The sequence below is a fragment of the Cottoperca gobio genome, chromosome 20 (assembly GCF_900634415.1).
Source record: "Cottoperca gobio chromosome 20, fCotGob3.1, whole genome shotgun sequence".
In the NCBI taxonomy this organism is placed as follows: Eukaryota; Metazoa; Chordata; class Actinopteri; order Perciformes; family Bovichtidae; genus Cottoperca; species Cottoperca gobio.
This window is the reverse complement of record NC_041374.1, coordinates 10,107,392-10,134,758: the sequence shown is the minus strand read 5'-3', so window position 1 is coordinate 10,134,758 and position 27,367 is coordinate 10,107,392. Positions and strand designations below refer to the sequence as shown.

At 39.7% G+C, this 27,367-nt stretch overlaps 3 protein-coding genes across 5 annotated transcripts; all 3 read right to left on the bottom strand.

The window, feature by feature from the left end:
* Positions 1-2,091: 2,091 nt before the first annotated feature.
* On the bottom strand, positions 2,092-10,051 carry spag6 (sperm associated antigen 6). Its single transcript, XM_029457790.1, is given in 13 exon segments — positions 2,092-2,240; positions 3,627-3,772; positions 3,867-3,983; positions 4,516-4,707; positions 4,841-4,861; positions 4,863-4,994; positions 5,067-5,240; positions 5,929-6,134; positions 6,249-6,348; positions 6,350-6,433; positions 9,209-9,375; positions 9,452-9,547; positions 9,627-10,051. Coding segments are annotated over 13 exon segments (1,524 nt in total). The 5' UTR covers positions 9,652-10,051; the 3' UTR covers positions 2,092-2,176.
* A 2,170-nt stretch (positions 10,052-12,221) lies between these two features.
* Positions 12,222-22,774, bottom strand: bmi1a (bmi1 polycomb ring finger oncogene 1a). 3 transcript variants are annotated; one of them, XM_029457637.1, is made up of 10 exons: positions 22,659-22,774; positions 18,111-18,245; positions 17,776-17,872; positions 17,201-17,256; positions 16,716-16,763; positions 16,113-16,221; positions 15,179-15,224; positions 14,844-14,942; positions 14,609-14,689; positions 12,222-13,600 (listed from the first exon to the last, which is right to left on the bottom strand). In XM_029457637.1, the coding sequence occupies exons 2-10, from the start codon at positions 18,220-18,222 to the stop codon at positions 13,163-13,165; spliced, it is 1,086 nt and encodes a 361-aa protein (XP_029313497.1). In that variant the 5' UTR covers positions 18,223-18,245; positions 22,659-22,774; the 3' UTR covers positions 12,222-13,162. The 3 variants fall into 3 exon arrangements, with proteins under 3 accessions (XP_029313497.1, XP_029313498.1, XP_029313496.1); XM_029457638.1 differs by lacking the exon at positions 22,659-22,774 and adding an exon at positions 22,572-22,592; XM_029457636.1 differs by lacking the exon at positions 22,659-22,774 and adding an exon at positions 19,873-20,327.
* A 343-nt stretch (positions 22,775-23,117) lies between these two features.
* Positions 23,118-27,264, bottom strand: commd3 (COMM domain containing 3). Its single transcript, XM_029457640.1, has 8 exons — positions 27,026-27,264; positions 26,076-26,187; positions 25,096-25,159; positions 24,969-25,003; positions 24,223-24,283; positions 24,083-24,139; positions 23,924-23,977; positions 23,118-23,359 (listed from the first exon to the last, which is right to left on the bottom strand). The coding sequence occupies exons 1-8, from the start codon at positions 27,162-27,164 to the stop codon at positions 23,300-23,302; spliced, it is 582 nt and encodes a 193-aa protein (XP_029313500.1). The 5' UTR covers positions 27,165-27,264; the 3' UTR covers positions 23,118-23,299.
* Positions 27,265-27,367: the final 103 nt, after the last annotated feature.

Sequence of the window (27,367 nt, the reverse complement as noted above, 5' to 3'; positions counted from 1 at the left end):
GTTTACCTCTGATGTTTTTTTATTTGTTGTTTACTATTCCATGTCCCATATTATTTAGTTTGAAATATGTGTGATGCTTTATTTCACAGGGTTTAATTGTCCCACTTTGTTTAACCGTGATTTGGTTTTCTAGAAGCACTATTTTATGATGTTTGACCTCGTGCATTAGTTTCCTCCCCAGTTTAATGTTTTCCTCTGGTGTAATCGAATATATTTCATCCATTTTAAGTAAAAATGGAATTAAATTTGAACAATGCACAAAAAAACTAAAGATGAACGATAACGAAAAACGCAATGTTGTTGAAACAACGAATCTTTCTCTGTTCGCTTGTTGGATTATTATTATTATTATAATAAACCAAAAACGCGAACGAGCTCTGTTTTCACAAATGAGCCGGTTTTACCAAAAGTATTCCCGCTTTGAAAATATAATTACTTCAAAGGAAAGATTTAATGTCGCAATCGCTAAAATAAAAATGGAACAAACATCTAAATATAGAAACGACCAAAATGTTTAGACCGCATGCTTTAAACCGCCTCGTGCACAGTCTGGTGTCTGCAAGGAGAGAACATAATGGGAGCAGTGTTAAAATTACACAAACATACAACTGATATAAAATATGAGAGTTAATCCGTTTATGGAAAAACTTCAAAGTCTTTTTGTTTTAGCTTCTGAATAGGCCTAAATAAATTGTCGCCTTAGGCACGCAAAAATATCAGCTGTCACAAATAATTAATGGCGATGAAAGCATCAAATATATTACATTAGACTTGAATACAAAGCACACGTATTTATTTAGTGATTTAATTGCTTTTATTTACAAAAGGTTTATCGCAAAAACTGCGAGCAGAGGACTTAATGATTTCATATTTAAATGACATTTAAATATAAAATTCAGTTGAACAACATGAGGAGCAATGTTTTTTAAATCTTTTATTTCTTCTCAAAAACACCTACTTGTAAAATTGGTGACTTTTCTTTCTTATCGCCACACTACAAGGAGTCACATTTTCATTATATGATTTTATATAATTAATGCTGTCATTTGTTAATATGTTTTATTTTAAAGACCGGGTCACATGTTTTAATTCATAGAATAAAGTTCTGTAGGAGCAGTGGATTGTTTTTCAACAGGCTGTCTTGCACAGTTGGTTGAATGTCAAGGCTCCATTATCATGCAGGGTACAGCCGACTAAAGACAAATAAGATCCTGTTTGATTACGTTAAATATTATATAGGATTTTTTTTTTTATTATATGCCTGAACAACGGGGGAATTATAGGTTATTATAGTTGTATTTGTTTGTATCAACCTTCCGTCTGTATTTCTTCATTTACAAAAGAAATCAAAGCCGCCCTGCTTTTCTAAAACCTTTACTTTGCACACCTGAAGAATACAACAAGCGATAAGTGTCGTGTAGCTGTGTGGATATATAATCAGATTTTAAAGAAGAAAGGGGGGGGGGCGGCAGCTGCAGCCTGAGCATGTTCAGATCTCCTCTGCGGTGAGAGGCGGGGGCTCATTTGCACCGTCAGTACAATGTGGAGAACAAGCAAGGACAACCCTGCAGACAATAAACAAAGAGCGGCTCGCCATGTGCGCTGCAGCTGCCACACACACACACGCACACACACACACACACACACACACGCACACGCGCACACACACACACGAGCTGCAGGGAGGAGTCACGACCGCCAGGGGACAGTGTGCAGCTGAGACAGAGATCCATTATCACTTTATATCTTATTCGATTGTGATGAAACCTGAAGATGAGCTGGACATGTGTGTGTGTGTGTGTGTGAGGGGAGCAAGAGTTTGAGTCCACGTGTCACCTCAACTCCAGCCTGCTGAAGTGTCTTTGAGCAACACATGAATGTCCTTCCACCTCCATTGTCTGAACATGACCTTTGACCTCTATAGGAGCATAAGATAATAGTTTTCATGAAGCTCCATTAAATATCCTTTTATTTTATCTGAAGTGTCTCTTACACAACATACAGTGACAACATGAGCTTTCCTCATCTGTTCTCATACAAGCTGCTGTTACTGCCAACATGCTTTAAAAGGTGTAAAAAACAAAACACAGACACAATATAAAAGATCTTTAAAACATCTTAAATTTATAAAGGTACATTTTCATGGTAACATTTCAACAGCATGTGTCGTGTAAAGTCAGGCCGGCTGGTAGTTCTCTAACCGCTCCAGCAACGCCTCTGAGTAGCCAGGGGAGTAGTACCTGAAACACACACACACACACACACACACACACCCTGTGTTTTATACTGAAGAATGTTTTGGCAATTATACCATTATCATACAGCACAATTCTGCTTTCCAAATTTGCTTTTTACAAACCAGTTTAACTTATTTAATAGCATTTCTTTATTCTATATACAGGGTTTCTGAAAATAAGGGTATTGTTGAAAAATAATTCCTAGAGTTACTTTCAGTACATGAATGTATTCCCATGTTTAAACTATACAATAGTATTAAAACAGCAATGAATACATTAGGGTTAGAGTGGAAAACCTTTATTTCGATTGTGTTGAAAATAAATTCTGATATATGTATATATACATATATATACAATATATATATATATATATATATATACAACATGTTCAACATTTCCAGACTCCGCCCATCCCTGTCACAATCCAGCACTGAAATCCTGGTTAATGCATTTGTCACATCCCAGATTGACTACTGTAATGCTATCCTCTCTGGCCTACCCACAAAACTACTCAACAGACTCCAAATCATTCAAAACTCGGCTGCCCGGATCATTACCCGCACCAAATCGTCTGACCACATCACCCCCATCCTCATCCAACTTCACTGGCTCCCTGTTCAGCACCGGATTGATTACAAAAACCTTCTGCTCACATACAAAGCCCTCAACAAACCTCCTCCAGGAATACACCCCCTCCCGCTCCCTGCACTCATCCTCAGCCGGACTCCTGACTGTCCCCACCTCCCGCCTTAGCACCATGGGAGCCAGGGCTTTTAGCTGCACCGCGCCCAGGCTCTGGAATTCTTTGCCTCCACACATCAAACAGTCTGACTCCATTACGACTTTTAAATCCCACCTCAAAACCCACCTGTTTAAACCGGCCTACTCACTGTAAAACACAATCAACTTGTTATAACAGATCCTCGTTTCACTCCGTCACTCCACACTCTTGTCTTGCCTGTTTTATCTATGTCGGTTTGACTAATTTGTTTTCCGTCTTTGTTTTAGTTGTTTTAACTTTTAAATGCACTGTAAGACGACCTTGGGTGTCCTGAAAGGCACCTCTAAATAAAATGTATTATTATAATAATTATATATATATATATATATATATATATATATATATAAATATAAAATATTTTACTCTAAACAAATGCTGTATGCAGTAGTGGAAGAAGTATTCAGTTCATTTACTTAAGTAAAAGTAGTAATACTACACAAAGAAATACTCAATTACAATTTAAACATTAAAAGTATTATTAGCTAAATGTACTCAAAGTATCACACTGTGTGTGTGTGTGTGTGTGTGTGTGTGTGTGCGTGTGTGTGTGTGTGTGTGTGTGTGTGTGTGTGTGTGAGAGGGAGAGGGAGAGAGGGAGAAACACACACCTGACTATCTCTTCAGGAAAGCAGCTGTTGATAGCGTTGATGTGCTCCTGCAGAGGGGAGCCAGGCTCTGCCTCGATCTCCTGCACCTTCTTCAGCCCCCCGCTGGTCACAAACAGACGGCGAGCCTTACTGTCATGAGGCAGCACCTTTGAGGAGACGAAAGTATCATTTACAGATTAATCTTCATCAATAAAACTCACATGCAGATTCGATTCGCATGTGACAGGTCGATTCACTCACCTTGCTGAACTGGCAGACGACATGTTTGAGGATGTTGCTGGGAACGTCGTAGAGGAGCGGCTCCAGATGCGGCAGGTAGGTGCACTTCTGCAGGATGCTCTTCAGAGCCTTCTTACTCTGAAGAAAGGGAATGAAATATATAAATACAGAAACCTTTGACACCAGCTGACCTGTGACTTAACATCTTTCCATGTGTGGCTTTAAAACAGAGTTTGTCCTCTTTGTAGTGATCTGTAACAATGCACTAAAGGCTCATTTCCATTACAGATGCCAGTTATTTGTGCCTCACTGTTAGTTTGCCTCTAGATTGTTTTAAATCTCACTTGCACAACTTGCTTGTTATTATTTGTTGTTCTGTTTCTGCTGCTTTGTTTTTATCGTGCATCCATCCATCCATCCATGTTTTTTCTCTTTTTGCATGTGTTGAAATTGGTGAAAATGTTTTCTTAATTTTCTTGTGTTTTGTTCACTTGTGTTTTCCTTATTTGCAGTGTGTTGAGCTCTCAGGGCCACCGTAGATATCAGCCATAAGTAAAAAACTGGAAATACCAAATCCTTCTGTTTGATGGAGGTAAACCTTGACCTAACTTTGATTTCGGTTGTGATACAAACGCTGCTGAAGGTCTCATCATTACACAGTCTGGCTTACTTTGGCCTGCAGGTCCTCTGAGCTGCTGGCGTCCATGTAGAGTTCCAGCAGTTTGATCAGGAGGTTGGAGGTGGCCACTGCCTTGGCGTGCTCGGGGGTGTGGTGACCTATCTGGCCGATGGACCAGACTGTGGCCGCCTTAATGTGATGTTCATGCTCCTCGGACAGACACAGGGCCAGCTGGGGCACCCCCTGCAGGACAGGAGGACACACAGCACGACAGCTTCAGTCAACGTGACCTACTTACTCGACCTGAAGGAATGTCTCTGGTTTTATTGCCGCTGTCTCGTGGCTTGTCGAGGAGAATCACAAGAGAGATTAACACCTTGGAAAGAATGACAGCCATAGGCCAGGCTCTCACTGTGAGCCGCCACATATCCCAGCATCATGATCCCCGGCAGCCGCAGGTTTCCACTGCAATCGCCCAGATAGTCAATCACAGCTGCCGTGCCACCACAATTCACAATCACCTGGGACAGCTGAAAACACACACACACGGATTACTTTGGGCCATGCATGTTTGTGCCTGCAAGTGTGAGTGTGCGCCGTACCTCTGGTGTGTGTTTCACCAACTCCCTCATCAGAGTGGTGACGTTCTTCCTGACATACTCATCTGGGTCTTTGAGGCAGGCCACAGCTGCAGGGAGCACCTCCGCCTCTATCACCATCTCCGCCAGGCTGACCGAGTGCTTACTGATCTGACTGAGTGCGGAGAACACCTGCCTCTGGATACAGACAAGAACATGCCTCAATTATTTACAGAGTTCACTCACATGTTTGTGAATTATAACCTCATTCTGTAAATTAGTAAAGCCAGCATCTATTTTTTAGAAAAGTTACCGTTCTTTATTAGATATGTGCTACTTTTACTACCTTCACTTGAATGGTACATTTATTAAATGTAATTCAATTTACTATATGTAGTTGTCTAAAGTTTTGTTTATATTTAACATTTTTAAAGACAAAATAAATCTTTCAATTTCAAAGAGCTCTTCTCAAGGGTAGGTGCCACGTTTTGCTATATAGACCATATTATAAACCATAAAGAAAGATATAAATACATTCAGACAGTATCTCTATCGCTATATCTTGAGTAAGATTTTAGAATAGAAATATTTTCACAAATCTGCTATAAATGATCCTGCTACAATCATTGATTCAATGTGATAACGTAAGAAAAGAAAAGCATTTCTATTGTTATTATTAAAAAACAGATTTGAGCTCCAATAATAATATATAAATGTTAATTGGCCAGCAGGAAAAAACATCAAAATTAAGAAGAAATATCAGTTACTGTTATTTCATAAAATGATCAAATGGGGTGTTATTTAAATATTTCTTTCTTTTTTCTTTCATTCATGCCATTATACATCATCAGCTGTTTGTGTGAGGCTGCTCTCTGAGCTGCACCACCTTGAGTTTGGCGTCAGGGTTGAGGATCATCTGTGCGAGATGTGCGATGGCACCGTTGTCCACCACAGTCTGGGCCAACTCTGGTGTGTGCTTGGAGATGTCGCTGAGGGTGGAAGCTGCGATGCGTTTGAGGGCCATCTCAGGCTCCAGAAGACACAGCACCAGCAGAGGAACGGCACCCGCATCCACGACCGACTGAGACAACACTGCACAGTGCAAGTGTGCAAGTACAAGAAACCAAGACAAGAAATTGAGAGAAAATGAGAAGATGTCAGAGGGAAATCATAGAAATCTAAGCATGCCGGTGATGTCTCTCTTACGGGTGTTGTGTCGTGCGATGTAGCCTAGAGCCCAGGCAGCAGCCTCCTTCACCCCGGGGTCAAACTCCTCCAGGCAGAGAACCAGGGCATCAATCCCCCCCGCAGGCCACCACAGCCTGGGACAGTTCAGGGGAGTGTTTGGCAACTGCCCGCAGCACAAACGCTGCTGCCTTCTTATAGAACCTCTGCATACAAACACCCACAGATACACATTCATTGTAAAACATTAGATTTGACTTAGGACTGAAATACTAGCCAATTATATTGTTCCATAGTTTGATGAAAAATCTCCACATAAAGCAGGGAAAGAGATTTGATTTATTCCCCTGTACGAAAACATGAAATATAGAAGTTTATTTATAACTAAAATACTTTGACATGTTTAAATTAATAATTAGAGTATGGCCTTTTAAAAATAAATGTACGACCTACTATACTATTACAATTTCATGATATACTTTACTTTGACTCTTTTATGACTTTATTATGACATACTATACGAAGACTTTTCTGTAACTTTTGTGACATTTTATGACTTTTATGACTTGTTAACAATATTTTCATGACATACTTATACTATGGCTTTTTTATAACATACTGTGTTAAGCAATTTTTGGATGAATACCTATCTATTAGTATATACATATATTCAAATATATTCAAACCTTAGACTCTATACATAGTTTGATCCTGTAGAAATATATTAAAGTAGGCCTGAGGTCAGACACTGACGTCTTGAGCGTCTCTTTTTCTGGTCAGGTCATCTCTCCAAAAACATCTAGCTCGTCTTTGAGTCTACCGGAGCTGACGGCCCACAGCTGCAAGATAACAGTTAAGATGGGCCCAATGTATTCAGACTGGCAAGGTCAGAGAGATGCTATGACTGTCTTACTTAGAGTGTGTTGACTAGGATTTAAGGAGCCACCTCGGTGATCCATCTTTAGGTAAACAATGGCCTTGTTTAGGATAAATATGGAGGGAGAGTGGCTGGTTGGCAGAAAGGATGGTGGCATAAGTAAGACAGTAAGACATCACTTCGGTCTCCTGCAGCTTCTTTGTTTTCCAGGACTCATCAAGATGTTCCATCAAATACTATAATATGACTTTTTGTTTTACATCCTGCACTATGACTTTTTTTTACTGAGAGTTATGACTTACTATAGGCTACTATTTAATTTAATGACATTATGCTATGACTCTTTTTCGGGTATTTCTCTACACACTATACTATGATTTTGACATACTATACTGTGAGTCTTTCAAATATTCTTCGATATACAATACTATGACTTTTTAATGATATTTTTTGACATACTATATTATTATTTCTGGTCTGGTGGTACGCCTTCCAAACAACAACATCAGAAGGTTGTGAGTTCAATACCAGGGCTGTCACTATTGTGCCCCTCAGCGAGGTACCTAACCCTGAGTTGTCCCTGTAGTTAGTTCACTGCTCTGGAAAAGAGCGTCTGCTAAATGACCTGTAATGTGATGTGATGTGTTTTAATGTGTTGTATGTTGTGTGTAAAGTCTGCAAAACACACTGAGAATAATGTGTAATATGTGATATTGGGCTGTATAAATACATTTAATTTGATTTGATGCTTTTTCTGATTATTTTAAAATACTGACACATACATGACTATTTTTCTGATATTTTCCGACATACTAGGACTTTTTAACAATATTTTATGACTTACTATACTATGACCTTTTTTATGACAAATATAGTTATACTATACAATTACTTTTTTACGACATATTACACTATGATTTTTCTCTGATATTTTTCAACATACAATACTATGACTCTTTTATTACCATTACAGTTATACTATTTTTTGGTACTTTGCAACATACTATGACTTTTTTTTATAATTAAAAAAATATTATTAGCAATTATTTATTATTTATTTGACTTTTTACTTTCTTGGCATAGTATAGTATGACTTTCTTATGATTTTTGTGACAGATTTTTTTCCTATAATCTATTTCTGTTTAAACCTCATGCTTTTTTGACATCGTCTTTAATTCATCGTTGTTTGGGTTTCTGTATGTGTAGAATAAAAATAATTGCCGAAATCTCCCAATGTTTCCCTTTTCATTTACAATCAACTGAACGGTATTGCCAAACATTACCATAAACTACTGTTATCACACCTAAAAAGGACATTTTGTTCATATGCTTTACATACTATGATGGTTCATTTACTCTAGATTTTCCCTAGAAATTCTTCAAATGAAATGTGTATTAATTTGATTAAAGCATAATTCACAGATAGAGAAATGGATGTTGTTAGGTGTGTAGTTTGAGTCAATTAGGCTGCAGGGAAATCTTAAAAAAGCATGGTTGTAAGCAGTTATGATAATATTAATAAAGCAATGAAACATTAAGCAGATACAACAATGTTAAGTGTGTTTTTTGAGCTGTTAAAAAGTACATGGGGTCTCCAGGGTCCCAAACAGACCATGTGTGTGTCAACCCACCTTTAAAAGCTGCAATGCCACATTACAGAGATTAAAGTTTTCATATAATTCTGCAGGAAACACTGAATTCTTGTCATATTTGACAAATAATGTAGTAAAATGTTTAACTAGGTCATGTCAGATTTGAAGCGTACTATAAGAGACTGCAATGTCCCATTAATAACGAGAGCTAAAGCTTGTCTCTGAGAAGGCTAAGAGAGAGACAACAAAGGTCTGGTTGCTCTCATGGTAAAGGGCTCTTAGGTTTTCAAGTATCCCCCAGGCGAGCTGCCAAGTTAGCCCAAAACACTTTCACATTCAGAAGTCCTCTCTCACACACACACACACACACACACACACACACACACACACACACACACACACACACACACACACACACACACACACACAAGCAAGCCTCTAAAGGGCAGAGGCAGAGTATTGGACGACCTTTCTGCATGAAACTGGCACTTTTTTGACCAAAAGATACTGACATTCTGTGAGGCCAGAGAGTGGACCAGCTGGGGCAGGATGTCTTCCTTCACCACAGCCTCGGCCAGATCATCACTGTGGTCTGCCAGGCGGCCCACAGCCAAAGCTGCCGTCTGCTGGATGCTGGGCACCACGTCCAACATGAGGGGACGCAGCATGGACAACACACCTGCAGGACACGAGAGAAATAAACACTGGAAACAGCAGCAGCTACCCGGTCTTATGGTTATAATGTTGTTTCTTACCAGCACTTTGAAGGATTTCTATGTTTTGTGGTCTGACTGCCAGATCAGCAACAGTTTGCACAAACTGCATCCTTGACTTCTGATACTGCTCAAAAACTGCAAACAGACACAAACAGTTTGACGTTAAGCTGCATCTTCCTTACTTTTCTTAAACGAAACAACTGAAGGATCTCACCTTGAATGATCTGTCGTTGACTCATCGTCACCCTGATGGAAAATATGTATTTTCACGCGTTAATGTTGGTTAACGCTGGTTTTATCAATGCAGCGTTTCTCTTAATCGTCTCCAGGTTTGGGCGAGGGTAGTGTCTGTTGCTACGTGTTGCCGTGGCAACAGACAGGAAGTAGAATGTTCCGTCGTTCCTGCCGAAGATCGTCTATCGCCAAGATGAATCACCCTCTGAAAAACGATCCGCGTGAGAGCTCTGTGCTGCTGCCACTAAAAGACAACTACACTTTCATACACATCGTTATTTAAAGGAAAACAGGGATGGAAGCGGCCTTTGGGTGATAAAGTGAAAACGCTGATTTTAGAATTCAAACATGTTAAATTCTGGCGTGCAAACCACGTATAGACCTAAAAGGAGGAATAATATCCGTCCGCTCTGACTGGAACTCACTTAAAAAGTAAAACACACATTTATTTTATTGATGCTTAGCATGCTCGCCTCTCATTGGCTGTTGTTGTTGTCTGTCATAGACTATACACTGTCCTGCATTAACTCATTAAGTGTGTCTGTGACAAATTAAACACATACATTTCATAGTATGTCAACACCACACTTGCTCTCACGTTGTCAAACTAAACAAAAGATAACATCGTAAGGTTTACTTTGCATCATGTTCATGTTCTCATAGTGTATATGTTTAATCTTTGTAAACTTTAACTGTGTTGTAGGTTGCGTCATCACATCAGGCTGCTTTATGTCAATATGCTTACACTTCTGCGTGCTTACATAAACCTGAGGTGGTGCGTCCGACAATGTCCTCTACTAGTTGTACTGGGTACATACACGCTTGTGTCTGTTTGTTTTCTCAACTAATGCTTGCTTTGCCTGCTCGAGCAGTTTGTCCTCAGATGCCTGGAGCTATTCTTGTTGCACTTTGTAAACCCCGTTTAAAAGAAGTAACATGGACAAAATAAACATTATAATTATTATTTAGCTATTTTAAAATGTAGCCTAATTGAAATGTGATCAGTCCAAACATTAGGTTTCTCAATTGGTTTGCCCATTTGTATGTGTGCTGTCACAGTAGGCGTATAGACCAAAGAAAGATAAGGCAATGCGACGTGAGTAAAAGGCAATTCAAGAAATAAATTGTGTAGTAAAAATAGGTCCAATCGGTACACAGACTTAACACTGCATAATTTAAAATGTTGGCAATGTTGTCCTGCAGCTGAATGGCTATGGGAAAGAGTGCCGATTTTACAAAAATAATATTTATCTATTTATATTATTAGTATTGGCATATGTCCATATATATATATATATATATATATATATATATATATATATATATATATATACTGTATATAAAAAGGCCTAGGCGTGTATAGAAATAATTAGCCCACCAACATCTTAAACTTGTCCTTATTTTGTAATCGGATTGTTTTTATTTATTTATTTATTTTATCGCGAGATGTAATTGCGTCGATTGGTTTTACCAAAGGGATGCTTATCACATTAAACATAAATAATATATATAATATATATAAATTACTCCGTTAAGCCCCAAAGAACAGATCATCCTGTGGAGGCATATTGAATCTAAATAAGCAATATTATTCGTTGTATTGCTTTATGACTACATGCTTCGAGTATGTGAACACGTACTCAAGAAATGATGAGGTTCTTTCTTTCACGGCAGTTTATTTTATATATATATATATATATGTATATATATATATATATATATATATATATATATACATATATATATATACATATATATATATATATATACATATATACATATATATATATACATATATACTATATATATATATATATATATACATATATATATATATATATATATATATATTATATATATATATATATATATATATATATATACATATATATATATATATATACATATACATATATATATATATATATATATACACATATACATATATATATATTCATATTCTTACACCCTGCTGCCCGCCTCATTTACTAACCAGGTTACATTTTTATTTAGCCATTATATTTAAGTGTAATTGGAAAGCTAGAACACATCTTTTTAAATGGTTTAAAAATCACAACTGTGTGTTTTTCTTTTATATAATGAATTGAACAAAATATTTTTTAAATAATAAAATGTTTTAATTATCCAAACTTCATTTAAAAAATAAAATCGAAGTCCACTTTTAGCGTCCAATATAAAAATGTCTGACATGTGACAAATTAGGCAGCGTACTTTGAGAATGAAAATCACAATGACATTTTATTCTGTAATATAAAATAATAAATTGTTGCCTCAGACAAATATACAAAGTCCTTCGTCAATCTTCCATTAAAACTGCTGCATTTCAGTGCAGTAAATGCAATTACTCAAGTGATAAATCATCAATACAAAACACAAATCAAAAGATCTTCCATCTTCATTGAATGTATTCGGAAACATGATTAGTTCCTTAACAGAGTTACCGGATTCAGACATCTGGCGCTGCGCACCGGCTGCACGAACATTATTCCTTTATTTGTTGTTAATGCAAAACACCAGACGGATCTTCCATCACAGAAATAAAATTGTCTTCTTCTATAAGTGTAAAATGTTTTATTTAGATGTTTTATACTGTGCAACAGTAACAATACAATAAGTTGTCCATACAATCGAGCGATACAAATACGGAAAACACAGGGGACATCAAAACATCTGTCATTGAGTATGAAATGGAGCCGAACAGGAGTCCAAATCATTCACGAAGAACAAAGGGGAATAAGAGAATAACATCATCGCTGATTAAATATGCATTTTGTTTCTATTTACACGTGGATTCTCTAAAACTGCTTATAACGTGTTAAAGACGCGGTGCATAAGCAATCCGATTCCACTGCAGCTACAAGAAACTGTTGTTTTTTTTCCAGTAAAAGGCAATTTAAATTGTTTCCCCTCCATGTAGGCAAGTGTTCCGTGAAGCCAACAGCGCCAAACTTCAAGATCGACGCCTGAAACACTTCCAAAAACCAAAAGGAGACTTTAGGGGCAAACACGCATAATCCTCTTTCATAAAAGAAAAGGAAGTGTTATCATGATGCATGCATGTTTAAACTGACAGGTTCAAAATATCCCAACACACATGAAATAATCATGATAGACACGTTTAATCTGGAAAAAAAAAAACGTAAAAGAAAATATAAAAGTCCATCTTCAGTCGATTGTGTAAAATAAAGATGTAGCTTTAACATGAGATAAATGCTTGTCCTTCTGCTTTCAAACTTTCAATCTTTTTTTTCTCTTCAACATCAAAATCTGCTTCCATATTAAAAAGATTCCCAGCAACCCAACTTCCTCGTTCCTTTTATTTTTAAATGTCTCTGATTCCACTACGTTTAAAGTTACATAATGATGCCATAATATTCAGAACAACAGATGGAGAGAGAAAGATAACATTGTCTACACAATGGAACTACATTGGCATGAAAACAGTATTAGCTGAGCGGGAGTCTGGCGTTGGCTGGTCGGTTCAGGAGCTCCGCGTCACCCGGAGGAGGTCGACGAGCCGTTCAGGGAAACTTTCCGGGGCTTGCTGCCGCCGCCGCCGCCGCCGAACTGGGAGAAGGACCGGCTGGGGGTCGGAGGGGCAGCGGCCGGGGTCCCGTTGACGTTAATGGGGCCGTGCAGGAGCTGCGGGTGCGGGTGAGGGAGCTGCGGGTGAGGGAGCTGAGGATGCGGTAGCTGAGGATGCGAAGGCTGCGGATGCGGGAGCTGCGGATGCTGGAGCTGCGGAGGCGTTACGGGGCTCGGCAGCGACGAGGACGTGGACGGAGCCCCGGCGGGACTCCCTGCTTTGTCGCTGGCAGAATCGCTCTCTGGGCCGGATCTGTTCGCACTGTTCTGGCCTTCCTGCTGCACGTGGCTCACCTTCATCTTCTTGCAGTTGGGTCTGACTCTGTACTTCAGCGGCAACGGGCCGTTCTGTGTGTGTGTGTGTGTGTGTGTGTGTGTGTGTGTGTGTGTGTGTGTGGAGAGATAATAGATTATTAGAACAATTGAATAACAACCAGCCTTAACGGGAGACACTAAAGATAAAATAAATTAAAGTAGGCTAATAGAGACCACCATGAAACTTGATAACAGTTGATAACTTACATTAAAGACAATATTTGTATTACACGTTTTCTGAATGTATGCAAATGAGGCATTATGTAAGTGAATATAGGAGAAATCTACACACTCAAATAGACAAAGTTAGTAAAAATAAATATCTAAATGTGTATTAGGAATGTTTTCTCTCCACTAGCCTGAAGGGAAGTTGTTAAGGAGCCTTAATTAAGCAATTTAACTCCAAATACATTTGTCAAAACTATCCAATTCCAAACATAACCCAATTACGGAAATGCCTTCATTTCATTGTCCCAAAACTACATCCAACTTTGTAGGCCGAATTATTCCTCATAAAAATATGTAACCAAACACTTTTAAATGTTCAGAATATATTCTGAAGGACCGATGAAGCACTTCTATCTCGTCTTAGTAACAATAAATCAAATGTATTTAAAGATCAGATGTATTTTTGCATTTCTCAGGGAATAACCTACATGTGGGCCTACAAGCCAGATTTTAATTTTGGAAATGTATAAAACATCGTCTGAGCTACACCCATATTTAACAGACATTTGTTTTATGTGCAGTGTTTTACAATATATTTGATGCAACTAAATCAAAATGTGTGATCCTAAATTAATTCATTATTAAAATAAAATATAAATTCAAGAGCATGATGTAATTGCTGTAATTAAAAACTGCATTTGTAGAATAATTACACACAAGGTTTAAATATATGCTCCATATGATAAGACCAACATGATAATAGCTAAAGTAAGACTTAATATTATCATTACAATATTATAGATAAATAGGTAAAATAAGAACATTTGATTAACCAACTGAAAACAAGTTTATTTGTCCATAAAGATCTCTTACCCGTCTCCAGGTGTAGATATAAGCTATATCCATTAACGTGTAGTAATCTTTCAGAGGTTCGTCTTCATACATGACTTCAACCTGGAGGAAAAATAAGAGTACATTTTAATTTTAATAGAATAAACTAATTATAATATCACAATTCCCTTGAGCCGACAGATTTATATTCAAGTACTTTAAATGTTTAAATTAGTCACATAATAAATAAATAAATAATCAGTAATTAAATGAAGACCTGGTAGGCATTTGGGATGTCCATTTTGCTGCGCAGAAACTTCCTCAGATGCATGACTGTCATGGCGGCTGGACACTGCAGGTACCTCTTGTTTGCCACCTGCAGATTAGAAAAGTATTCCACAATTATACATCTGACATATTTGTGTAGAAGAACATTGCTATGAAGTTAAGCATCTAAAATCATTACAGCCAGCTCCACCAAGCAGGAAAACAATTTGCTTCACAGAAACAATGAAGCCTTATCTCAAGAGGAAACCATGTTTGTAAAATGTGTCAGATTTCACAACAGAGGTGGAACATTAAACAAAAGAAACAATGCTGCAGAGAACTTGCCATATTCTGATCTTTAGACTGCTTGTCCTCCACTGCACTGCCCAGTCTGCACGGAATAAAAACATTTACAGCTCTGTGATATTTATGTTTTTCATACCTACATGCAATAACAACATGTCATTATTAGCAATAAATAACATGATATTTAAACATTTAAATATATATTTTGTGGACATTCGATGACCTGGAGCGTGCACTTTTTTGCTTTACTTTCTTCCCCCTCACATAGAATTTATTTTCTTCTTGAAACTATATTCAACACATATACTTGTAGCTTATTACTCATGTGTCAAATATAGTCCTTAAAATGCTTATAAATTGCAGAACATGAATTGAAATAAAAAATTAAAAAAATTCCATTAGAGCTGAATCAGAGAGAGACAACATGTTACATAATTATCAGTCTCTTCTTAACAAAAGGAGCTGAAGTATTCGTGTGTATCCAGAAATGATCATTGGAAAAAGGCCAATTTGTTAACCTGAAGAAACTTATGACTCATTTGTCCTTTTTGTCCTTTTTGTTACCGATTAATCGTTTGGTCTATAAAATGTAAGACAATAGTGGAAAATGTTCCATCTCAGTTTCTCCAAAAGTGTTCAGTTTAATATGATATAAAACAAAGAAAAACAAGAAAACAGCATTTTTTGACATTTTTGCAAGAACAAAAAATACTTTAATGATTAATCGATTCTCGAATAGTTGATTAAAGGATAAAAAGGACTTTATGTTCCTGATGCAGGACACTCTGATCTAATCAATAAAGCATCTTATCTGAGAGAACATGTCTTTCAAATAAACAATCTGATCAAACACATGACAATACAAATGATTTCTTAAGCATTATTATTGCCACTGAAGAAAATTAAATATTAACTTTGCTCCTGTCAGGAACATGTAGCATTGAGACTTAATGATGAAAACAGCGGCTCCGACCTGCTGTGATTGAAGAACTCAATGGAGAGGCTGATGATCTCATCATCTGTGATAATTCGCTTGTCCTCGTCTGCCACTTCTCCACGATCCTCGTTTGATCCATTAGACGCTGTAGAAACACACAGAAATTAAGTTAAATGTTTTAAAAAGACCTGATTCATTAATAAAATATATAACTTGGAGCATTAAACTGCAATGAAACTCAAATAGAGAGAAAATTAAGTATTTTATTTCATCCCATATTTGAGGGTTTTCACAGCTAAACATCAGATTCAAGGACTTTGAGGAGCTTCCAGGCCCAATTCACTTAAATTCAAGGACCCAACATGGCATAGTGTGAGACACAGTTACAACAGAATAGTTATAATGAAGCACTCTTTACAGAAGCTCGAAAATAACTCTTATGAATTCAAGCACTTTCAATGACCCATGTCTGTTTATATCCATTTTAAAAAATCTTTTTAAAAAAGGCCTTGATTTTCTTCCTTCAAATTCACAATCTTTCAAGGATTTCAAGGACCCGTGGGGAGCATGGTTCTCTCTTCTCTGTGGTGATTAAATGGAAATAAAATAACACGTTTATATACATGCTGTTTAACTTACCATCCACAGGGTGCTCCGAGTAAAAGTCTCTCCTCCTCTTCATTTCATCTGAGGACATTCAGGGAGACGAGCAATTACAAGTGTGATACACAAATATAAATAAAGTTCTTAAATAACACAACGGGATCTGGTAACATTACGGGTGCCTCAAAACCTGACAAACACGCCACATTCATTTATCAGGAGTGAAATATGAGACTTGGCAATAAAACTAAATGTTTTGTTTGATCAAACAGCAGACACAGAAGAACAAGATACAAAAACAAGCAGATGAAATGAAAACAACAGATGTGATCTCAGCTCGGCAACCGTAGCAAAGCATTTATAAAAACATTAAGAAGAGTATTTAAATATGTGCAACTCTTCAGTGATTCATCAGGATTCTACACGTTCTTATTTCTGAAAGTAAAAGTGGACCAACACGGCTGGATGTGAATGAAACCAGGGTTTAAAAGAAAGCAAGAGGAATGAAAGTGAGCACATACTTTTGAAGAGGCCGGGGACGAGCTTGTACACAATGTCCTGTAGAGTTTTGTCCGACCTGCAGAGAGGGAGAGAAACGTCCTTGAGATGCTCAAACATCAGCAGTTAAAACTGGAGAATAAACCTGATACAGACGGTTGAATTGTTCCGATTCGTTTAGGCATTTAGAGACGACAGATAGCAGCTCGTCACTAATGTCTTGCATTGCAGCACATGCAACACTTTCATACTCGATAGACAGAAAATCTCACATATATTATGCAAGTGTTCTGAATATTTTTACCAATCACTGGCTGATCCAGCTGTTCAGTGGGGAAACAAAGGGGAAAACCACAAAGAGGAAACAAAGGATGTTCAAACTATTGTCGTCGCTGCCAAACATTAGCAACAAAGGAAAACTAAATCTTTATATTATTAATGATATGAAGGAACATCAATTCAACCCACGATGAGCACACAAGACAGTTTACTCAGGGAAACTCAGGCAACGTAGGGAAAGCTTCCTTTGCTTTCAAAATAAATACAATCTGTATCTAAAACTGACAGAAGGAAACAGAAAAACAGGGACAGTTCTCACCTAATGTTGAGCAGAGGCTTGGTTTTATGCACTTGTACATCACAGATGGGACAGTATTTGCTGGTTTCCAGGTAGCGCACAATGCACATCTTGCAAACTGCAAAGCATAGAACAAGAAGAAAAGAAAGTCAATATCAGATGGCATCTGAAAGGATATCCTGACTCACTGGTAGATTTAAAGTCCTTAAAGCAGACTTTGCTCTGAGTATGTGAAGGGAAACATGCAAGAAAAGATTCATGTAGACTATAACTTGCTGCCATATTGTCACATTCATCTGCATTAACAGTTCCCCGCTGCAGCCACAGAGCAGCCATTGTTTTGTCAGTTTGCTCACATGAGTGAAGACATTCGATGATGGTCGTTGCGTCTATGAAGTATCCTCCGCACAGGACGCACATGAGGTGAGGGTTGAGCTCAGTAATCTTTATCCTGGTGGTTCGATGCATGTTGAGAGAAAGGAACAACAATCCTGCGAGGAAGAAAATAAAAAGCAAGTCAAAACAATGCATGCATGGTGGGCGAGGAGGCATCAGAGGCTGCATCAGAGGCTGCAGGCTTACAACGCGACGCGGACCATTTGGAGAGAAAGGCTGCTGTTTGTTTGACTGTGTTAAAGCAACATCATCTTTTATGCTAATCCAATAATAACCAAAGGGGAAGGAGCTCGGTGGCAGATTGATAGGCAGCAGCAGCACAGAGTCACCTGACCGCGGCGCAGTGAATAATCGTAAATCAATCACTTTCACTGAGGGATCGATGGAGCCGCGCGCTCCATCCTCTCCTTCGCTTCATCTTAAATCAACAAACACATGGCGACAGCAGAGGAACAGTGCAGCTCTAACCACACACACAAAAAATGTTCATCAGCTCCAAAAAAGAGCCACGATGGGACAGAATCTTACATTTGGACATGTTCTCCTGAATCGCACATTTGCAATAATCTGACGTTAGATGCATAATGCGGCATTTAATGACATAAACATACAAACATAAACATAAACTGTAGTTTTAAATTAAATAGCACGTGTCGAGACATACATCTGTAGCTCAGGCTAACAATTATAAAGCAGCATCAAATAGAAATGTCGTCTCGTGATGCATCTCTCAATAAAAGCGGATATGTTTAGATTGTGCTCCACTTTATAACGTTTACCCGAAGACATTTTGGTGGGAAATAATATTTGGTATGGGGTCTGTGGCGACCCGGGGTTAGGGGGGGGGGGGGGGGGTGATAGAGACACCCATTCACTGCGTCAGGTGTGCCACACGGGCTATGGGGGAACCTGAGTGTTTCTATGGCAACTCCTTTTGCTTTTGAGCCCACATGGCTGGTCGCCAGTCAGAACGAGGCAGAATCTCCAACCAAAACAACAGCACGGCGAGCTGCCGGTGTGCAGAGCGGGAGTGAGGAGGGACCGGAGGCTCCCCGTCCCTCCGCGCACACAGACAGCGGCTGGACTGCCAGGCTGCCGACAGCACGGCTGCCATTTTGTGGAGGAAAAAAAGCCCGTATCGGTTCAACGGGCTGCGGGGTTTCCTTCGAGAGGCAAATAAAACGATAGCCGACGCGTTTACATGAGATCCCCAAATCTTTATGGACCACCGGGAGCAGTCCGTGTGTCCAACTCGGATAATTAGCGCAGCTTTATTCTGGTTCGCTTGGCGCAGTGTTTTTCATGGCGCGATACCCAGAACCGTGCAGCAGCAGCACCAACATGGCCAGCCAGCAGCCACTGCTGAAGTTGAAGCGCACACGGGATCATACTTATTTATTCTGCGCCATTATCACCTAAAGTCACACACAGCCGCTGCATTAAACGTCAACATCACTTCTACTCTGTGCCATTTGGGATGTAACTTTACAAACCCGATTATGACAAACCACTTCAACTCAAACGCTGAATGAAGTCCTCGGATGCCAAAGTAAGATCGCTGTTGCATTTTATCCAGTGTTTAGCCAGAGCCATGAGGCAGACCTATCTTGTAAGATTGGATAACAAAGATCCAAATTGGCGCGTATTATAAAGCTGGTAGTGATATATGATAAGAAATACAAAAAAACATGCAGTCATTAAAAGTCTATCAGTGTAACCTACACGAGGAGGTGACCATCTTTGGGTGACAGCCAGCCTGGCCCACACTGTTACTTTATGGAGCCTCAGTCGGCACAATGCCCGAGTCCCGGCCGGCTTCAATGCTCCACCAAACCTCTCCTGGAGCGGACCACAGCAGGCAGACAGCGACTCCGACTCCACACATGGATAATGTCTACATGTTGCCTTGATTGTCTTGAGTTTGGACAACTGCTCTCCCCGTCCTGTGGGAGCTGCATGCTCACTTTATAAGACTTCAAGTCAAAGAAGTTTATTCATAGTGTGAACGAACCGCACCAACCAGCACACACCACAGTGAAGTCCCATTACACCGACTGTACTTGTACATCACAGGCTGTGTTCTTTGGATATATCAATTAATTCAGAACCGCTGCCGAATCTTTAATTCTCTCAATAAAGCCTCAACAAATGAGGGGATTTTCCCTCGCTTCTTGCAATGACCCAAACCCTCATTTATTCCCAAACGAGAGCAGCTCCTCTTGTAAAGGTTCCCCTTACACGTAAATCAACAGCAGCTGGAAATAACCCAATTATAATCGGCAATGGGGAAAAAACCAAGACCTCATATTAACTGCTGTCAGTCAATTCAGAAAATCTCGAAATAAATACCGGGGGATTCCTAATTGACCACATGACTGAAACTTATTAAAGTCAATGAATAACTTTGAGTTCGATGCGTTAAATAGATCTCACCACACACTGTAAACAGTCCTGTCTACATTATAACATATTCACAGACCTGTGAGGTTGTCAACGTGCAAACCCGAGTGGGAGGAAATACATTAATTTTAACCCATTAAGCACGCACAGAGGGTGCCCAACAGCATTCATGAGTAAAATTATCATTTTTATCCCCCGAGAGGAAAAAGCTCTGGCTCATGTCTGCCTTTACTGTAGCAACACATTCAGAGCCCCGGCGTCAGCATGCAGCCATATGAAGGGGAAAATATGGAAATGCAAATGAGCTTACATGTCAACAAACATAACCTGTGATCAACATATATGAAATAAAGTGAAACTACCGAGACTTTGGCTGCTTGCTGGACGCAGCCAGCCTTTTGTATCCTGGCCGACATGTCTCCCGCATTTCTTTTTAAATGTTTCAAAAACCCAACCATCCTTCTTAATTATGATAACCATACAGCTCATCATAAACAGCTACCGTGCATGTTTTATGATGATCCAGTGTTTCCCAAGCAGCCGTCATGAAACATTTATGCACAGTCGAAATGGTATGACTCCTCGTCACGTCTATGGGAGCAATCCAAGTTAAGTTAATAAATCCAGCATTTAGTCATATACGCACAAAATCAATACAGCACCTTGTTCACAACACCCCAAATATCCAAACTCTATAAAATAAAGACGCTGTATGGAAATACGAGCGCACAAGGACCGTTTGGAGCACTTGCTGTTGTTAACATCTCAGCCAACCAGCCTGGTTCGCCTGAGATCTTCCACTTTACATAAATCTAAGCGACGCAGTGCAAAGCTCAGGCGCGACCAACTCATACAGACACATTACTGAACAGTAGATCATACAACACTGGGTGTGCGTGGATCTGAATTCGCGTTCGTGACCGAGCGGGGAACATGTTTTGCAAAAAAAAAAAAGTGGTGAGCAGAGACACACGGAGCTCCACGTCGGTGATCGCTGCAGCCACCGTTGAAAGCTCCACATCCACCGCTGGATCGGTACGTAGAAAAAACACAAAAGCACCGAGTCAAACCTCTCCTTCAGCCCCCGTTAGTTAGAGGCGATATCGAATAAGACATACCTGGATGCTCAGCTGGGAATCGATGGGTCTTGAGGCGAATAGACAATGAAAGTTGGGAGGCGATCAGCAGAAAATGAATAGGAGCCGAGCCGCCATCTTGAAGCAGGCTGCAGACGCTGTCAGTGGCGGAGAGCGCACGGCGGACCGGAGCGCATTTCAGATGTGCGAATAAAACTCCTCGTTTCCTCGCTGCTTGCGCGCTGAGAGCGTATCCGATCTGCGGCGTCAAGAGAGCCCAGTCCTCCGGCTTCGGCTCGGGAAGGTTTCCACTTCGGCACCGATAACTTTGCCTCCAAAATATCCGCTTCACCCCCAGTAAAATGCAGCAGTGTGTGTGTGCTCCGTGGAAACTGACACCGTCCCCAAAATGGCTTGTAGTTCGACCGCCCCGCTTTGGTCACGTGGTCTCGCTGCTTAAGGGAGCCTAGGAATTACTGTCGGTGTATGCTGTTTCTCCCAGTATGCTACGCACGATATTAAATAACACACAAATGTACATTTGATTAGCCTGTTAACCACCAAATCTCATAAACAACTAACTGTGTGTGCTCAACTCGAGCCGTACGGACACCGGGCAGCTGCTTCAGGGCACATATTTAATAAATACTGTCGGTGTATGTTGGTCTTTCTATGACGCATGATTTAAAATAACCTAAAACATTCAAACAGTTTAAACACGTTTCACCTCGAAAAGCCTCAACCCACTCTCTTAATAGACTCTCCTACTTTTAAGTGGCTCTAAGATTAGGTGCGTCTATAAGTAGGCTACTGATGGTGTGCCCTCGTCTCTGATGTTAAAAATAACTGCAGCGCACGCACTCAAACACGTTCGTGCCGTTTTTGACCGTCAAATGCTTCAATCCACTCTCTAAAACTCAGCCTATTGCAGCAGCAGGCAGCTACCTTGTAAATCTCTGTTAATCGCTGCTTTAAAAGACCCACGCACTTGGTTAAAACACGTCCATGTGACTAATGGCTCTGGTGTCAAACCTTTGTCACAGGCTGTCCTGACATCTGCGGAAAAATGCGCCGCAACTTCCACTTGATGAATTGGAGCCTTTATCCTTCAGCCAGCGCTGCAGAAAATGAAGGAATCTCGGATGTTTATGGAAGCCGAGCCGCTGTGGTGCTTCAGCTGAGGGGCTTTGAACTTTCAGCTGTGAGGTGGATGCAGAAAGCTTAAGAAAGTCTAAAAAGGGAGCGACATTCTTACATTTACTTTAATGTTTGTCTTTTATAAATAACTCCCATCAACCTGAGTCATGAAACATGAGTAGACAAAACACAGCTACCATTTATTTAATTGGCTTCATATTCTGACTAAATGTTTCACATATCTATGACACTGGCTTTAATCAAATATTTCCCTACCAAATGTAAAGTTCTGAGGACTTTATGGATCAGTGTGAGCGAATCAAGCCGTGAACATATTCAAAAGCACAAAGTGGATTATATATATTTTTCTGTTTTAATTGAAACACACACATTGGAATGATAATCGTCTCACATGCATTCACGTCATGTCAAGCTCAGGTACAAAATAAACTATAAAGAGACGAGTAATGCCGCTAGAAACTGCAGAGGTTCAGTGCTTTGTGGTGCAGGAAAGACGAGGAAACTGGACACCGACATCACATCTGACTGGCTTTCTCCACACTCTTGGCAGCGTCTTTGAGCTTTCCCACCAAATCCTGAAAACAAGCAATCACTGATCATTTTCAATAGAAACATGTCCGGCGAGCATAAAATAAAATATCATTAAATAAAAATAAAAATTGCGCTATGAATTGAATAAACAAATTACAAATAAGAATTAAACAGAATTAGTATGCATTCAGATTGTTTTGTTATAATATCTCTGCATGTCCCCAAATATTTCCAGCCCTTTACATGAACAGAAAGCATCAAACAGTTGAGCTCACACTGGAACTTTATAATCTTATAAAAGCTTCAGTGATGAAGCTTAATAAACCTTCATGGTTTATACTTTATATACTAGATGAATCTATCGGGTTCTGCAGGTTCCATATGTTATGTTTGGCTGCAGCATTGAGAAAAAGACCTTTTATTTATTATGTTGAACGCACAGATATAATGAGACCATGCAACATGAGTTTTCTATGGAAGTTGCCCTGTCTGACTTATTTTCTTTCTTTTCATAAGGAGGATGAATGTGGAGCCTGAAAGCTTATGATGCAACTTCAAGACGGTGTAACTGTTGAATAAAAATGACAGGAACAGAATCCTTCCTCCACCTGTAGCTGCTCCACTGTGCAGGTGAAGTTGACATCTTCCGAGGATCCTTCATTCTAACAAAAAAGGAGCAGATCGTTATTTTACGCACAGAAACGCACCAAACACATCCAGGAAAATCCAAGAAAGTGGAGGTAAAAAAAAAGAGTTAAGAGTCTTACCTCAGTGTTCAATGAAATACAGTAGAAAGGCTCGTTGATCTTATCGACCTGACTGTTCTGTCGGGGAAACAACATTTCAGTTTGGCGCAACAAAGTTTAGACAGAAAGACTAAATGTGTTCCAAAACGTGTTTTCTGTACCTTCACGTGGTATTGGAGCCGCCATGACGCGTCGTTAACATGAGGTGGACACCTACCTATGCTAGAGAGACACAGAAATGACTTTGTTGCATCTGTAATTTTGATTAAATTGAGATGGAGAAAAAGAGGAAAGGTGTTCTGAACATGCATGAGCTTGTTTAGCCTCTCAACATTTAACCACAGGTCACACCGTTTACCGTTTCATGAGTCATGCTTTTAATGAGAGGAAAATACTTTCCGTGCTCTTTTTTATGAATTGACAATTTATGTGCAACTGCTTTTAAATCCGTTTGCAGACACGTGACTCTTTCACGTTGCGTCATAAAACTTTCACATTGCAGGGAATCACTCCATGTCCGTGTTTACTCTTTCTGCTCCTCGCTGGGCTGAAGGGACAACTTGCTCTTCACTCCATTTTGATAAATCTAATCCAATTCTTTAAAATTGCATCAAAACTATTTGAATGCCGCCCACCCCCCCCCCCGCGCCCCTCCCCTCACACACACAAACAAACACACACACATCTGATGTCATTAATCATCATTAGAGTCGAATAGAAACGTGGAAAAACGTTTAATTTTGAGATCAACTGTTAACCATCAATGAGGAAAATGTACAGATTTACATCTTTAAAAAAGAAAATCTTATGTTCCAGTTTCATCCTGGAGACATGCTCAGTTTGGATAAAACAACTCAAATAAATAAATAACCTGCAGAGATGTCTTCACCACTGGCATCAGACTTACCTCGCTAACAGACGCTCCAGCTCTTTTTTATTTTTCTGTAAAACAAAACATGCATCAATGAGTTTTGGGCAAATCAGTCACAAAACTACAAGAAAAAATGTATTTTATAAAATGCAATTGTTTAAACCTGATGTGCATTATAGAAAATGTCTATTCTCTCTGCACTGAATGAGAGTTCTTCAAGGCAGGAGCTGCAAGAACAAAACACTTTTATTAGATTTTACAAAACGTTAGCTTTACATTGTCTCTTTGAAATAGTAAAAGCTTCACATGTTTACACTTTAATTGTAACACATGTATTATTTTTTTCCCTTTAAATTTTTTTTACAGGGGAACAAATAAGTCAGTGTGTCTGCAAGAACACACACACACACACACACCCACACCCACACACACACACACACACAGTTTATCTTCCTGAACACCTGATGATGATCCAAATATCACCTTCACTTTTCTAATCCTAAAATCTTCTTACAGCTTCGGGTGTTCAGAATGAGACAGCCTATCTTGTGCAGCTCATGGTCTCTTGGAGCTGCACATTTGGGTTTTCATTATGACTAAAATGCAGATGGACAATTGTGAGAAACTGTATATTAATCACCACTGATCCACTCAGACCAATATGTCAAATGTACCAGAACTTATTATTAATTTATTTGTATCCATTTGCTGTTCCATAAAACTTGCAGACAATTTCCAAAAGTTGCCTAATAATGACTAATAATAACTTTCCACTTTGTGTATTTTTGGGAACAGGACATCCCATAGTTACACATATGGGACAGTCAACAGCAGCATAGGGACTTAACTCATTTTAATAACAGTATGACCTCATTGCTTCACATTATTTTATATATATTATAGTACACTACAATTAATTACATTCATTTTCAATATCAGGCTCAGAGTCTCTGGGAGATCAGCAGGAAACGTTTCCTTACATATAATATGGTTAGAAACGTGCAGAAAATATATAATATAAAACACTGTAGTGCAACATATTTCCTGTGTCATACGAGCACAATGTTCTAAGCTACATACGGACAACTAATGAGCCTATGTTTAGCACGTGCAGCATGGTACAGGAAACCTTCTGTCTCCTACCTGATGGTGGACTTGTCTGCGCTTTGTTTCACCGCCTCCAGTATGAAGGTGGTCGCTGCAGTGTGACTCTGTTTCAGCACAATCTGGTCGAGCTGCTTCAGCTCGGGCTGATCTGTGACACAAACAAACGGTGATCTATGAGGAAGTTACTGCAGGTATAACACGCAGCTTTTATTCTCTGTTGAAACAACAGACGCGTTTATTCCTATACGTGATGGAGGCTGGATGTGCGATCCATACTTGTGCTCACCAGATTGACGTGCAGAATGGAAATCAATGGTGATTTGCATGTGAATGGGCCCCTCAGCTGCATCAGCCAGGGGTCCTTTGTTTGTTTGCACGGTGAACATTTCACTTGCTCTATGATTCTGCCATTATAAAGAGTCGGAATGCTGCAGAAGTTGGACAACACATATTGGGGGCAACAACCGAAGCAGCCATGACAAATTAGAAGCGGTAACTATTGCATTAGGCAGCTAAGTCCCTGTCATTGTGCGGAATTTATATTTACTGCTTAAATCTAAATTAGCAACACACTGAGCTGCTGGTTTCGAGAGATCTGCTAAGAGCGGGTACAATCGGATCTGTCTCTATCATCAGTGTTGACTAATGGTGATTGGAATAGTCCAGCATAGTCTCCCTAATATCCAGAGTAGACTTGTTGCCAGTTTGAATGACAAAAGGAACCCCGAGTGTGATTGTGTGACTGCTGCTGAATGTAAAACAGGCAGCAGAAAGGGCTAATAAGACCGCTGGAGCCCAGCTGATGAGCGGCTGCAGACCCCTCCGCCTCGTTAAACATCCTAATATAAACACGGGGAATCCGGTTCAACTCGCAGCATGCAGCGACACCGGAGAAACCTGCAAACATCGAGGCAGCTCCTCCACACATCCGAAACCGGAAGCAGCAGAGGAGACAAAAGCAGCAGCGGCGGCGGGGAGAAGCTCACCGAGGACTCCGGGGTCGGCGTGAGAGGAGAGCAGGCTCCGGAAAGACACGTCCACCAGCACCGGGTAGCTGCTCTGGTTGTAGACGGACGGGTCGGCCAGAGATTGCAGCCCTCTCTGCACAGACTCAGACAACTCCATTTTGCAAAAGGCTGACCCGAGACACCAGACCACGTGACGGATCAGCTGATGCAGCGTCTGCTGGAGCAGCAGAGGCGGTTACTGAGAGCTGTGGCTCGCAAATGTGCAGAAATCACCGGGGGTCGACACGAAGATGTTTTGGGAGCAACATTTGGGGGGAATTAGCCTTCTCTTAGGCGATGTGGTGGTTTTTATATTTCAAT